Source organism: Pelodiscus sinensis, chromosome 12 (assembly GCF_052426305.1).
Source record: "Pelodiscus sinensis isolate ZL-2025 chromosome 12, ASM5242630v1, whole genome shotgun sequence".
NCBI classification, from domain to species: Eukaryota; Metazoa; Chordata; order Testudines; family Trionychidae; genus Pelodiscus; species Pelodiscus sinensis.
This window is the reverse complement of record NC_143063.1, coordinates 43,973,519-43,989,085: the sequence shown is the minus strand read 5'-3', so window position 1 is coordinate 43,989,085 and position 15,567 is coordinate 43,973,519. Positions and strand designations below refer to the sequence as shown.

Genomic DNA, 15,567 nt, shown 5'->3' with positions numbered 1-15,567 from the left:
GAGGCCTTGCCTCCCATTGCTCTTCTCAAGCAGCTCCCAGCTGCATCACGAGGTGCCCAGGACCAAATGGGCAGAGGGAGGCTGTGAAGCAGCTGCCACACACGGAGTCAGGCTACCCTGCTTCCTGGCCTTCTGCTTCCCAGCCCCGCTGCTGCCCGCTCCAAAGCAGCCCAAGGCACCTCTGGACAGACAGCTCCCTACCTTTGCTCCGCAGCCTTGCTTCTCCACTGTGCCCAGGGGAGGCCACATGGCTCTTAGTACCATTGAGCATGGGGGAAGGCTGAGGGAGGGGACGTAGAATATTCATATTTCTACCGAGACTTATGAATCTGACGGCTCCAAATTAAATGATATAACTGCTATATCAGGAATCTTATAGTGGGTACTGTGGAGTAATCCTTGTTGTTGTAAGTCATGTTCAAACAAGACACATTCTCCTTTCTTTTCATGGCATGCTAAATGTGCTTACCTATAAGCCATAAATATGATGATTGGTACTTGGACCCAGTAGAGCTGAGTTAAGGATGCTATAGATATTTTTACTCAGCATCTCAGTTTTTTATTGTAAAGATTAACTATAAAAAGAACTATATTAAGGAAAGTGTGTCTCAAACTGGGCCAGTGGTGATCTGTAGTAGGGATATAAAATCCCATGTAATTAGTTAACTGGCTAAACATGGTTAAACATTGTTTAACCAGTTAACTGATTAAATGGAGGTTGGTGGGGTTTTCTATATATTGATTCCATGACCAATCAGTCCTAAAATTACTTAATAAATGATAGAGGTTTACATTCTATTCTAATTGTACTTCCAAAGTCCTTCGGTTATGGTAGATTATGCATACTTAAAACTGTTTCCCTGAAGCAACAGCTCAGTACTAACCAGTTCTTACTGTCTTTTCAGATTACATCAAATATGACCACGTGCATTTTAGAAGCCTGAAGGAAGGGCATGATGTCAGAATAACACACACAACATTTGTGAGGTATGTGGGTTTTTTGTGTTATGCTCAAACCTTATCTCAAGCTACATTTGTCTTTAATGCTGTGTTTTATTTGAGTTTTACAACTGTAACTTGAAAATGGAAGCTGAAGTAATTAAATTGATTCTTTGTAAGCTTTTATTCTCATTTTTCTTGAGGTGCAATGGGCTGGGCGAATCCTGCATTTGAATTCTTTTTTTGTATGTCTCTTTTTCTTTGATGTGTTTGGTTTTTATGCTGCTAAAGTCTTTGTTCCAGCCAAAAGATCTGTTTAAATTACATCTCATTTCTGCTGAGTCATCATGGCCATTTACATGTCCTTTGGAGTCTTTGAAGTTTGGTACTTAAATTTGTGTTCAACAAGTTCCAAAGTAGGATGCGTCTCTAAGTCATTTTTGATGGGTAAACTTCCTGACAGAATATATTATATTATCATTCTGCTGACATCTCACAAAGTTTGCTTTGATTTTAGTTCTTCCTACCATGTTTAGATTCAACTTCAAATCAGAAAGCTTTGCTCCTTGTAAATTACATGTTGTTTGCTTTGTAATATATTTCTTTGTAAAGATGCTTGAAAGGTGTATTTCCTTAAATAAACCTTGTACAGGTTGGATCTCCCTGGTCCGACACCTTCGGGACTGACCAGTCCCAGATAAGGGATTTTGGCATACCAGCGGCGGTCATATCTTGCCGCCCCGCTACCAGCTCCCTCCCTGGCTGGCTCTCCCCCCTCAGCTTCCTGCCATGCCATTCCCTGACCCCTTCGCCTGCCACTCTGGCCCTGCTGGACCACGGATGTTGCCAGACCAGCGCCTCTCAGTTTACAGAGGCTTCAATCTGTATAATCTTCTTGTTTTCCCAGGAAGTTGTTTTCTTAAATAACTTAAATCCCAGTTATCAGTCACATAGTCTACTTATGACTTCACTAGAACACCTGCCCAGTGTTGCCTTGGCTTTTCAGGGTAAGGGGCTGGCGGTGTGGGGGGCTCAGGATTCAGAGCAGGGCCTTGGAGATAGGGGGGCAGGACTGAGGGTGTGGGTGGGAGCAAGAGTGAGGATTGGGGGACAAGGGAAACAGGGATTCCTATCTGGCGAGGCTTTCTCTCCCCAGCCCCTTCTGTCTGCCAGGGGTCTTCTCTCTTCTCCCAGCCTTCCCCCTGGTGCTGCATCTGCTCTCTGTGTAATTCCTTTTCGTGTCTCTCCTCTCTCAGCCCCACTCTCTTACCATGTTATGGGAAACAGTCGCATTCTTGGCACAACCAAACCCTGACCTTTCTTTAAGTTAGGATAAGATGAAGCCGCATACCTCTTACCATTTAGGAGGAGTTCTTGAACAGACAGACTCAATAACAGATAGATGTGCACATTTCTAAAATATATAGGTAAATATTACGGCTGCCAAAGAGAGCTAAAAACTTGTTCTTGAGAAGTAATTTAGAGTTATCAAATAACTGATGCTAGTGGGCATACTTGTATGGAGCTGCATTATTAACTGCGTTTAAAAAATGGTTTCGTCTGGTAGCCAAAGGTGAAGTCATTTGGAATTGTCATTGAATATTAAATACTAGAAGGAAAAACCTTTCCTAACCAGATTAATTTAACTACGTATGATATGGGAGAAGTGAAGTTTGTTTTCCCAAGACTTTTTCTAGAATGCAGCTATCTTTACTGTCATTTGTAACTAGGAGGATTTTTAATGTATTGCATTCAAAGGAGAAGACTTTACAAAAGAGAATTTACTTGGCCAATAGTTTCTTGATTTACTACTGCTCTGATCTAAGAACACTTACCTTGATAGGATAAATTTAATTTAGACATTCCAATTTATAATCACTATGTTAATAGTGTCTGTCCTTGGACCAAGTGAGTCAAAGATCATTGAGCAGTCTGACACTAGGGTCAGAGAGGAAGTAGATAGAACACTTTAATTAGGATAGCTAAGAGTTAGTGATGTGTAGGCATCCTTCGATCCCGAGTTAGTGATAAAGACTAGAAAAATGAAGAGCATGTGAAAAATGCATATAGTTGTGTAACTTTCTCTGATAGCAACCCCAAGTGTGAATCTTTCATAAATTAATTGGTAAGTGTAGACAATGTAGAGTATCGTTTTGGATTAACAAAGCAGTAAATGTATTCAAGATTTTGAGGTATGACCTAAGTTGCAATAAAACCCAGAGGTCATAGGGAGGCTACCATTAGCACAGAAAAAATACTAGACATCTGCTCAGCTGTCTCAAATCAATATTGTGCTTTCAAATTTCTCTCCGGCATGGCCTTTCCTAGTTCAGAATCAATAGCAATTTTAGGACTGAGTGTACTTCTAGGGTTGCATGCTATTTTTGGAACTTTGTGTTCAGACTATAATCTGTCTCCTGTGTGTTGATAATACTTTGATTTTACCATTCCACCCAGCTAGTTACAGGTGACAGAGGAAAAAAAATTGTTTAAGAACTTTTAAGTTTTTGAATTTTTGTTTTCATTCTAAATTGGAATGAAAACAAACATTTCCAAAGGTTTTCACAAAACAGAGCTGTATCAAAGCATCCCTTTTCAGGTTGAAAAGGTCAGGTTGTTGGTATTTCTCTCCAGAAAGTTCACAATGGACTTGAGAAACCATCCTGTCACATTTCATCAGCAATATGACGAAGCAGGTTGTTGTAGCCTGATAGTTCATCAGAGACAACAGCCGTAGTCCATATAGATCAGGACTGAAAACAGGAAGCAACATTTTAATGGAAGGAGAAAAATCTTGTTTGGAAAATCAACAAGTCAAAAATACAGCCCATATAAAATCCTCATGTTTACCGTTAAGATTATGATGCAACCAGCAACTGAGGAAAATTAAAGTTGGTTTGCTATCCATCCTTGCTGTATGGTGTGAAAATATTCTAGTTTACAAAACAGTGTTTTGAAAGACAAAAATAGGAAATGTGAACAGCAGGCAGAATGTGTGTCTGCAAGATTAAATTGCTACTTAAATTGCTGAGCGTAATTTCCTACAGGGGTTTTTATTTGCCTGTTTATATCTCTTCATATGACTTGAATAGCCACTGGCCTGCTTGCTAACTTACCACCTGAACTGATCTGAATTACTACTGCGTGTCCTTACAGCAATTTTTTCTTGGAAACACTTTTTATACTGTGAGACTAAATCATCCCCTTCCCTGTTTCTTTCCTTCTTTACTAAGATAGCTGCTAAGATTTTTTTACACCAGAGTCCTATAGGTTTAACTAAATCAGTGCAACATTACATCTTTATTTATACTGGTGCCACGTGCATTTAGACAAGCTTCAACACGGAATCTGTCCCTGCTCCTATGTCAACAGTAATGGCTAAAATACTGTCGTCAGATGAAAACACTGTAGCCCTTCACATTCTGGAGCAGTCCATGCTCCCTCTGTAAATAATTTATCAGTACAGACTTAATCATTAATTTCTTTAGACTAAGAGCCTCTCCAAAGCACAAGCTAGAGGACTTGAAATAGCTTTCCTGAACTAGAAAATTGCAGAAAATAACTTGGAGGTCTTACAGGTCATTTAAATTTATTTTATTTCCCTTGGAATAACATTAAGCATACATGTAACTTCAATATTGCAGTCTCCTCTCCTGTTTCAGAAACTTGGTGTATTTCAAGGCATCAAGAAGGTAGCAATAAATGCACCTGTTTGACTGCTTATGGTAAACGACTATTCATTCCTAATGCCAATATGTCATAAAAGATCATGATGATCTATGCACAGGAAATAAATGAATAGAATTTGTTGTACTGCCACAGTTTTAACTATGTGCCTTATTTTATTTTATTCCATGAATAAGCAATGAAAACCTATTGGGTTCTAAAGTGATAGAAATGTAGCCGTGTTAGTCTGGTGTAGCTGAAACAAAAAACAGGACTGTGTAGCACTTTAAAGACTAACAAGATGGTTTAATAGGTGATGAGCTTTCGTGGGCCAGACCCACTTCCTCAGATCAGATAGTGGAAGAAAATTGTCACAACCATATATACCAAAGGATACAATTAAAAAAAATGAACACATATGAAAAGGACAAATCAAATTTCAGAACAGAGGGGGAGATGGGAGGAGGTAAATGTCTGTGAGCTAATGATATTAGAGGTAATAATTGGGGAAGCTATCGTTGTAATGGGTAAGATAATTAGCATTGTTATTCAAATTTGAGTGTAAAGTGTCGAATTTAAGCATGAATGACAGTTCAGAGGATTCTCTTTCAAGTGAAGTCTTAAAAGGTCTTTGAAACAGGATGCAGGTAATCAAGTCGTTGAGACAATGTCCTTTCTGGTTGAAATGGCAAGAAACTGTTTTTTCTTTGTGATCCTGTCTGATATCTGTTTCGTGGGCATTGATCCTTTGGCGAAGTGTCTGAGACGCTTATCCAATGTACATAGCAGATGGACACTTTCGGCACATGACTGCATAAATTATATTTCTGAATGCGCAGGAATACGTGTTCTTGATCTTATAACTCACTTGGTTGGGTCCAATAATGGTATCAGCAGAGTGAATATGTGGACAAAGCTGGCAACGGGATTTGTTGCAAGGGAAGGTACCAACAACCACAGGACATACCATACTAATACCAACCCTGGTACCTTCCCTTGCAACAAACCTCGTTGCCATATGTGTTCATTTTTTTAAAATTGTATCCTTTGGTATATATGGTTGTGACAATTTTCTTCCACTATTTGATCTGAGGAAGTGGGTCTGGCCCACGGAAGCTCATCACCTATTAAACCATCTTGTTAGTCCTTTAAAGTGCTACACAGTCCTGTTTATTGGGTTCTAAGGTCTTATCCTCTGCTTAGGAGATTGGCCTTTTCTGCTAGTCTGCAGTCACTTGGTTATGACTAAAAATAAATAGTTACTTAAAACTGCAAATCATTTTAAGTACAACACAAGATTGTAGGAGAATGTTGTCTTTTCTGTACTCCAAAGCAGGAGAATATGTATACCCAGGCTCAAACCATGAGACCTCACTTATGTTCCTGTAAGTTAACAATTGGGAAAGGAATGTGAAATTGACCAGAGACTCGTACAGCATCAGAGTAAAAAGGATATTCATATGAATTACCATCTGGATCAGAACAATGGTCTATTTAATCAACTATACTATTTAATCAGCAGTGGTCAGGAAGATATGAGGAAACCCTGAAATAGGAGATTTTGGAATTATCTGCTTATGGAGGAAATTTCTTCCTAATCACTTCAGTAAATCAGGTTTATACCCTGAAGTATGAGGGTTGATGTTCCTTTCAAGTTTTAGGGGTTTTACAGCTTAGTAATGTGCCACTAGGTACATTGTATATGTACATGAACGAGTTCATACTTCATTTACATTTGTAAGTTTTCTATATTGTGGTAAGTGCATCTCTCCCCAACCTGTTTCTCACTATTGGCACAGGATGGGAGGCAGCATTCTCTTCATGTTTAAAACCCTTATGAAAATTGTGGATTAAAGATTTCTCCTCTGTGACGGAGTGGGGATTTTGTCCATTTTTGCAGTCCACTGTGTTCACTCTGATTTTGTATTCACTGGTTCCTTTGTTGTTGCTTGATGTGATTCCTACTGTCCTGTGCTGCTCTGCAGTGACTCTGTGTATGCGTGGGCACTGCAGCTCTATCTGCATGGGGGGAGGGGGGAAGAGGGGAGGCTGGACATGACTCACTGTGGAAGTATGTCAGTCTCTCATGTCCTGAGGACCAGGTGACCGCAAATAACACCTTGGGCCTGGAAGCAGGACAAAGCAGGAGGCGGGGCTATGGCCCCCCCCCCCCCCCCCCCCCCCCCTTTCCCCATGGTGGATTGTACTGACTGCTCCTGGTTCCTGTAACAAGAAATCTGGGCTATGCTGTGTCCCTGTGAACCAATAAAACTGTTCTGCCTGCTGGCTGAGGGTCATATGCGGCTGCGAACGGCGGTGTAGGGCCCAGTGACTTCCCCACACTCCATGACACCCTCATCTCAAAGTTGCAATGATTCCAGAAAAATGAAATTGAAGTCAATATATTTGCCTTCCTTTTAAAATGTGTCAGATAAGGGAATTGGTATGTAAATTACTGGTACATGTTGAACCTCTCTAGTCTGGCACACTCTAGTCCAGCAGGATCCGTGGTCTGGCATGATTTTAGCTAGCCTGATATCTTACTTATCGTGGGTGTAGCCAAGTTTCTCATGGTCCCATAAAGTTTGTTTACAGACACCAGTCCTTGATCTCAGTGTTTTTGGCTGTTACTTAGCTCTAATCTACCCCTAAATGTCTTCTAAGATATTTGGTAATGCTGCTAGACAACATTGACCTCCCATGGTCCTGCAAATTCTCTGGTTCAGCACCTGTCAGGTCCCAAGGAGGTCAGAGTAGAGAGGTTACACCTGTATTTTTAAATGAAGGAAAAATACCTCACAGAAAACCAGCCTCTCAATTTTACACACACAACTGGTTTACAGACAGATTTTGCCACCAGAAAGTGAGACACATTTGGACATAAATATTCATTCTCAGTATTTCCCCTAATTTTCCATGCACTGTGTATTGTTTTAAAATAGATATCGTTTTTGATCTTGGGCCAGCATACTAAAATCAGCTCGTCCTCTTACTGTCCTTGTAGCATTCAAAATCTCAACTGCGGTCAGTTTTACTTGCAATTTAAAGGAATATTAAAGCTTTTTTTTATATTCATGTGAATTCAGAGGCTTCTGCCTGAATTTTTTTTCTCGAGTAGTGTGTGACTCATGCTGATTATACAAATCCCCTTATTCTTTTGTAAATTACATAAATAGCTGATTGAATAGACCAGAAGTGTGTATATTCTGTCTGCAGTATTGACTGTGAATGAGGAGTAATGGGACTTGCAAAATTACAGTACAGAAGTCTTACAGTCAGTGTAAATATTTTTAGAAATAGTAAGTTTTCAATAAACAGTTTTCAGAATTGCAGATAAGCACTTGTAAATCGTCCTCAATTACTTACAGAAACATTCCAGCTTGAAACAGTCATAGAAAGTTCATTATTTGTAATGAAAACCCCACGTAAGCCTTTGATTCTCTTTTCATATCATAACAATAAAAGTTGACAGCTATTTTTCATGGTTTGTTTGTACATAAACATAGTTTCTCCATCTTTCTTCAGGGCAAGTCCAGAAAACCATGCAGTCATCAGGGCACAGATTCCGTGACGTTGAGCACCATCCTCTCCTTGCTGAAAATGACAGCTATGATTCTTCTTCATCAGAAGCCGATATGGCAGACAGAGTATGGTTCATCCGTGATGGCTGCGGCATGGTCTGTGCTGTTATGACGTGGCTTCTAGTTGTCTATGCAGATTTCGTAGTGACTTTTGTCATGTTGCTGCCTTCCAAAGACTTTTGGTACTCTGTGATCAATGGTGTTCTTTTTAACTGTTTGGCAGTGCTAGCTCTGTCATCTCATCTGAGAACTATGCTAACTGATCCTGTAAGTATGATTATTTTCTTGAAACTGGGTCATTCTTTCATGTTTAGTCAGTTGCAGAGAATAAAGTGAGCAACTCTGAGTTCCCTTTTATAGATAGTCCATATTCTGCTGCTAGGATAATTTTTAGTTGCAAATTGGTGAAAATAGATTGAAGCAGAGGTTGGTCTCAGTCTTCAGCATTTTACTCTTTTATGGTGTCATAAACAAGTCTAGAACTAAGTGGAAAGCAGAGGAGAAACGGTTAAAAAGTGAAAAGGAAAGGAAGACAAATGGGAAATGTAGGGTCACTTAGTCAATATTCGCTATTCGAGTTCATTATAGAAGATCATTAAAATGCCTGTTTTGTTTTGCAACTTTTTACTGGTTCCTGAGCTATATTATCAAATCTAGATAATTTTATTAAAGTTGTTTTATTCCAGGTGATATGGTAAGAAAATTTTCTGCTTCATGAATAAAAAAGTGAAAGTTTTCAGAAGTATCTATGGAACTTTTGAAAACCTCACTCATCCTTAAGACTTGTTGCTAAAACTGATAGGTCAAACCCTGGTAAATTTTATTGTGTGTCAGTTAAAATGTGGAATAAATTGACCGCTGTAGAGGGGATATTTAAGTAGGACTAGGGCTCATTTGGCATTATAGTATTTTTCTCTCAATAAATCTGAGATTAAAATGTTATGAATATTTTTCTTGAGTAAATTAATTTAATCTGTCTGCTGATCTAATTATTAATGGTTTTAATAAGACTCAGCATAGCTTTACTTAATTTTTAATAGGAAACCTAGATAATATTTCTAAATGTATTGCTTCCTGGAAATCTGTAAATAGTATAATTTAGCTAAACAAAGTCAAGTCTCTAACAGCTTTACAATATAGAGAGTATATAAAGAGTACATAGCAAAATTGTAAAGTGACTTTGAGTATCTTGATATGAAAACTAAATTAAGCAGTTACATCTTCACAATTTTAAAATGGCATTTGATGTAGTTAAGTGGAATTTACTGGTAAATAAATCTGTTCCTTGCTACCTGAATGGTTCTGTAGGGTAAAAATTACAAATTGCCAGTTTTACTGCCATGCAAAATTTGAATTTGCATATGTGAATATATTTTAGAATACAATTCTGTCAACATGCACAGTAATAGCTTCTGACAGCCTAAATGGTGTATTTTCAGATATTGTTATAACAATATACCTATTTGCAATTCAATAATAGTTGTGCTCATGAATAGTTGTCTAAAATTATATTCCTCAATTTCTGGATTAACTCTTGTGTAGTGGGATAGGTTGTAAACTAGCATTTAAAATGTCATCCTTAGAAATAGTAGTGACAATCTTGCTATGAAAGCATTGATGCGTCTCAAAGGTGAGCTTGGTGGTGTCTCAGCTCCAGACTGAAGCCGGTGGGATTTTCAGTGTGTTCGGAAAAATCTCGCTGCTTAAATGCTAGAGTGTGTTGGATGAGTGGACTTAATCCAGAAGTGTTTAAATTGAGACTGTAATCTCCTCACTACTTCAGGTTTTTGCACCTTTTTGTCATTCATTATACAGTAAAACTCTGATGGTCCAGCATCTGATGGTCCGGCACTCCTGATGGTCCGGCACCAGCAGGAACCCGGAAGTGATCTGGGCAGCTGGACCATTGGATCTGCTCTGCCCCCAGCTTCCACGATTCAGCCGCTGCTAAAACTGGCCAGCGGCTGAATCGGGGAAGCCGGAGGCAGAGCAGCTGGAGTGCTGCCGGTAGGTCCCGTAGCGCTGCCCCTCGGTACTGCGGGACCAACCCGGCAGCACCCCAGCTATCCCCGATTCAGCTGCTGCTGATACTGATCAGTGGCTGACTTCAGGAAGTCAGCCAACCCGGCAGCCCCTCAGCTGCTCTACCCCAGGTGTCCTGATTCAGCCACTGCTGAAACTGACCAGCGGCTGACTCCAGGAAGCCGGGGGCAGAGCAGCTCTGCCCCGGGCTTCTTGGAGTCAGCCGCTGATCAGTATCAGTAGCAGCTGACTTGGGGACACCTGGGGCAGAGCAACTGGGGTGCTACCAGGTTAGTCCAGTAGCGCCGAGGAGCGGCGTTGTTGGACCAACCTGGCAGCACCCCAGCTGCTCTGCTGCAGGCGTCCGGGATTCAGCTACTGCTGAAACTGACCAGCAGCGGCTGAATCGGGGATGCCTGGGGCAGAGCTGGACTATCGGAAGGGGGTGCTATGAGGGGTCTGGGATGGCATCCCCCTCACCCCAGGCCCCTCATAGTCTCCCCTTCTGATAGTCTGGCATATTTGATAATCCGGCACCTCCTAGGTCCTAAAGGTGCCGGATTATCGGAAGTTTACTGTAGCAAGTATTCACTGCTTAGTTTTAAAATACATTTAATTTCCAAAATTCTGTTGCTAAGCATACTCAGTCTACAGTGGGGGGAGAAGAGGAGCCACTCCTAAGATGCTTCAAAAAGTGTTTTTTGAAGTTCATTAAAAGCTGATATTGCCTGAGTAGTTCTGAGTCTACACCATGAGTGGGGAACCTCAGGCCTGGGGGCCGGATGCAGCCTCTGGCTTGCCTGGATCTGACCCCTGAGGTTCATCTTTTCCCCCCAGCACTGGGGAGCCTATGCAGGAACTCCAGTTCCCTGCTGCCTCACTGGAGCACACAAAATCAACTAGGGAAATGTGGGGAATGTCTTTCTCCTTCTCAGTCGGAGGCCACGTCAGTGAGTTTTTTGGTTTGGGGTTTGTGGACTTTTTTCATTTGTGTGTGGCCCCCAATTGATTTTTTTCTGTGGGTCAGCCATTCCTGGCCTAGAAAAGGTTCCCCACCCCTGTTCTATGCCCAGTGATGAAAGATTCTTCCTCGAAGGCAATGACATGCATTAAACAAGGCCTTCTTGAAGAACCAGTTTTTGTGTTTGGTGGGTATTAAGCACTGATTACTAAAAACACCTCGAGATCAATATATTGTTTATAGACAGAGCATAGTATGTTTAACTTAATGAACTTTCCATATTACCAAAGAAAAGCTATGTAGTAGAAACTGTTGACTGTTAAATAAGAGTAAAGGAAATTAGAAAGTCTCTAAATTCATAAGTATGACATTGTATTTGAAGACAATGTATTTATTATTTTATAGCCACATGAATTTCATCAGAAGTAAACTGGTTACAGTTTTGGGATTATAAAAGTCATAATCTCAATGTTTGTAACTGGAATCAAGTATCATGCATGGTCTTTATTTGTGATTACTTGTTAATTTTGTAAAATGACAAAGACATAAGATCAAGGGCATTTTGATAATTACACTTATGAATGAATTAAATTAGTGGAAAAATGAAAAGATTTTATTGGTTTTTACAAATTTTAATCCCTCTAGAACTAAGAGCAGGGATAGGGTCCAGAGTGACCTAGATAGATTAGAGGCTTGGGCCAAAAGAAATCTGATGAGGTTCAACAAGGACAAGTGTAGAGTCCTGCACTTGGGACGGAAGACTCACAAGCATTGTTGCAGGCTGGGGACCGACTGCCTAAGTAGCAGTTCTGCAGAAAAGGATCTGGGGATTACAGTGGATGAGAAGCTGGATAGGAGTCAACAGTGTGACCTGGTAGCCAAGAAGGCTAATGGCATATTAGGTTGCATTAGGAAGAGCATTGCCAGGAGATCTAGAGAAGTGATTATTCCCCTTTATTTTGCTCTGGTGAGGCCACATCTGGAGTATTGTGTCCAGTTCTGGGCCCTCCCACTATAGAAAGGATGTGGACGAATTGGAGAGGGTCCAGCAGAAGGTGACCAAAATGATTAGTGGCCTGGAGCACATGACCTATGAGGAGAGACTGAGGGATTTGGGTCTGTTTAGTCTGCAGAAGTGAAGAGTGAAGGGGGATTTGATAGCAGCCTTCAACTTCCTGAAGGAAGGTTCCAAAGAGGATGGAGAAAGGCTGTTCACAGTAGTGACAGATGGCAGAACAAGGAGCAATGGTCTCAAGTTACAGTGGGGGAGGTCTAGGCTGGACATTAGGAAAAACTGTTTCCCTAGGAGGGTGTGAAGTGCTGGAATGAGTTACCTAGGGAGGGGGTGGAATCTCCATCCCTAGAGGTTTTTAAGTCTCGGCTTGACAAAGTCCTGGCTGGGTTGATTTAGTTGTGATTGGTCCTGCCTTGGGCAGGGGGGCTGGACTTGATGATGTCCTGAGGTCTCTTCCAGCTCTGTGATTCTATGATCATCGTTTAGGGTTTGTCTCCAACGTAGTGTTGGTTCTAGTTTGTCTAATTTTGAGCATGACCATCCTCATTCAACAATGCTTGAGCAGCAGATAGCTTTAGAGCCCCCTCTTCGTTACTATCTCTAGCATCAACGTTGCTGTGATGGGCCAGTTAAATCAAGGGTACAGAATCACTTAACTCAAGCTAGAGCTTTTGTTTGTAACATGGGTGGGTTAGGAGCAACACTAAATATACCCCGAGTTAATATTTCAGTGAAGATAAGCTGTAGAATGTGAAACACTGGGTTGTAGACATAGGTTGTCAAAATGTTCTGCTTCCGTGTTAATTCTCTCCAAGCGTATAGGAGGAAAATACCCATTCCTATGTTAAGATCTGGCAGAGCTCCTTGAATCATTTTAGTAATTCAAGGTCCTTTAGCTAGTTTGTGTAAGTGAGAATCACAAACGTTGCAAAGGCTGACGATAACACTCTACAAATACAACTACTTTTCTCGTGGTGCCCCTCCACCATCACCCAGAAAATCAGCTTTGCATTAGTGTTCTGAGTGCATTAAAAATAAGCAGATTTCCCATTTTTAGAATTTGGGGGAGGTGAGGAAGATATGCATGAGTGAATTTTTACCATGTAATGCCTTTCCCCTTGTCTCATTCAATGCCCATTTCCTTCATACAAATCCTTTTGATGGCATTCTAGCAATTTGACTACACCCTTAAAGGCAGGATAATTCAAAATAAAAGCTTTCAGACTGTTCCTGGTTTACTCTGGGCCTCCTTGTAACATCGATAGCTGATTGCCCTAGTTCTTGAGCTTCAGAATAGTTAACCTACTATATATACTCACAAGAAATCTTTTCAACTTTCAGCAGAGATTCTGACTGTAGTTTTGACATATGTAGGTAAAGATCATGGAGTCTATCCATGTTTGTGGTGGTTCAGTTGAAACTGAGCTTGGAGTAATGATGGTGGTTTGTCTGGAAGGCGTTCAGCCTTACGTTAGGCTTGTTTTGAGCAAACTGATTTTGGATATTGTGATGTGTGCCGGTGTATCTGTATATTTAAAAAAAAAAAAACACCTCTTTTCCTGTGGGACAACAGAGTGACGTCATCAAGTCACTCTGTCCCGCCTGCCTCCTCCCGCTCTCCTACCTTGCGCCCGACCTCGCTGCTTCTCCTCACCATTTGGAATTGCTCTTTTAAACCAAGCCCCAACTCCCCTTCCTTTCCCCCCTCCCCCCATGCCACAGCGCTTTCAATGCCAAGTAACGTGGCACAGTAGCCAGCAGATCCCGCATCGCAGTCGTGACAGGCTGGGGGGGAGGGTATGGTTCTCGGGACAGCAGCCCGGGGACAGGCACTAGCAGAGGGCCCTTGTGGGGCTCCCCTTCCAGGCTCGTGGGGAGCCGGAATGCGGAGCCTGACTGCTCGGAGTCCAGCTGCCCCCACGGGAGACTCCTCTCCATCCTAGCAGCTGCACTTACCGCAGCGACCTGTCGGCTCCTTTCCTTCTGCTCTCGATGGGCAGGTGGCCCTAGGTTCTGGGGGCAGAGCTGGGGTGGTGAGCAGCACAGGCAGGACTGCGTGGGGGAGAGGTCAAGATAGCGGCCCCTTGCACTACTACTTTCCCCAACTCAGCGTGCTGCGGTACCCTGGTGCGCCGTATGCAAGCAGCGCTACCTGCACCTCACTGCCCCCCCCATGCAGGGAGGACAGCATCCCTGTCCCTCCCCATCCGGGAGAGGGGAGTGTAAGGTTTGGGGGAGGAGAGAAAGGGTTTGTGGGGGTAGTGTAGACAGACAGACAGGTAGGGAGGGAGGGATCCTGGCACACGGAGAGAGGGAGAAAGGGTCCAGGCTGGTGAGGCAGGAGGAGGAGAAAGGAGGAGGACCTGGGCTGGTATGGTGGGGGAGAGAAGGGGCCAGGTTGGCGGTGGGGGGGAGGGGGAAAAATGCCTGGATTGGTGGGGGGGGAAGGAGGGAAGGAAAACCGGCCGGGGTGACTGCAGCCTCAGCCTGGTCCTCCCTGGTGGGAGGGGAGTTGGCGAGCACAGCAAGCAGAGGGGCACAGCCCCGTTGTGTATATGTGTGCGCGCGTGTGTGTGGGGGGGGGGTTAAATAAGGTCTTTATTAAAATGGGCTTAGTGCACAAAACATTTTACATTTAGTACACTCTGCATTAATGTTGAATAGTCAAATCTGTTCAGATCTGCTCCTAAAAAGTGCTCCCTTTCCCAATGTAAGATGTTTTCTTTTCTCCGTCCATTTTAAAAATTTAGGGGGCTGTACCCAAAGGAAATGCCACTAAAGAATACATGGAGAGTTTGCAACTGAAACCAGGGGAAGTGATCTACAAATGTCCAAAGTGCTGTAGTATCAAACCAGAACGTGCACATCATTGCAGGTATAGCATTATTTTCTGTAAAGGTTTGTTGAAAATGCAATTTAAAAAAATGTACAAAGGTGTTCATGAACATGGTCTGCAGGTAACTTGCTATAATAAAAGTTTTGTAGACTTTGTACTACAGAACAGTGTGTATTAGAGATGTAACCGTGCAACCATGTAAATAGGTAACTGATAAGCATGAGCTTATTTGTTACCCAAACTGCTACATGACCACACATGGCTCCCAGAGAGATGCCTGGCCTGGCCTGCCCCTCCCACCCCCCATGAGTAACTGTATAACCACTGACATTTTCAGTGGTTACAGTAACTTACACACATTTTTACATCCCTATTTTAGATGCAGTTGTCATGTTCAACCACTGAAAAGCTGAGCTTAAATATCTGTCTCTATGTAGCAGAGACTTGCAAATGTTTGTATACAGTGTGTGTGTTTATATACACAACTGCATAGGGGTAGTGTTTTTAATAGTTCCTCTCTATATAGAATAATGCATATCCAGCTGTG

General features: G+C 42.0%; 1 protein-coding gene across 1 annotated transcript in view; it reads left to right on the top strand.

Annotated features, from left to right (window-relative positions):
- Positions 1–15,567, top strand: part of ZDHHC7 (zDHHC palmitoyltransferase 7) — a 49,679-nt gene that overhangs the window by 11,637 nt on the left and 22,475 nt on the right. The window contains exons 2-4 of the mRNA XM_075939972.2: positions 906–987; positions 8,131–8,453; positions 14,935–15,059. Coding sequence (XP_075796087.1) covers positions 8,148–8,453; positions 14,935–15,059 — 431 coding nt within the window. The 5' untranslated portion in view covers positions 906–987; positions 8,131–8,147. The remainder of the gene's footprint in view (positions 1–905; positions 988–8,130; positions 8,454–14,934; positions 15,060–15,567) is intronic.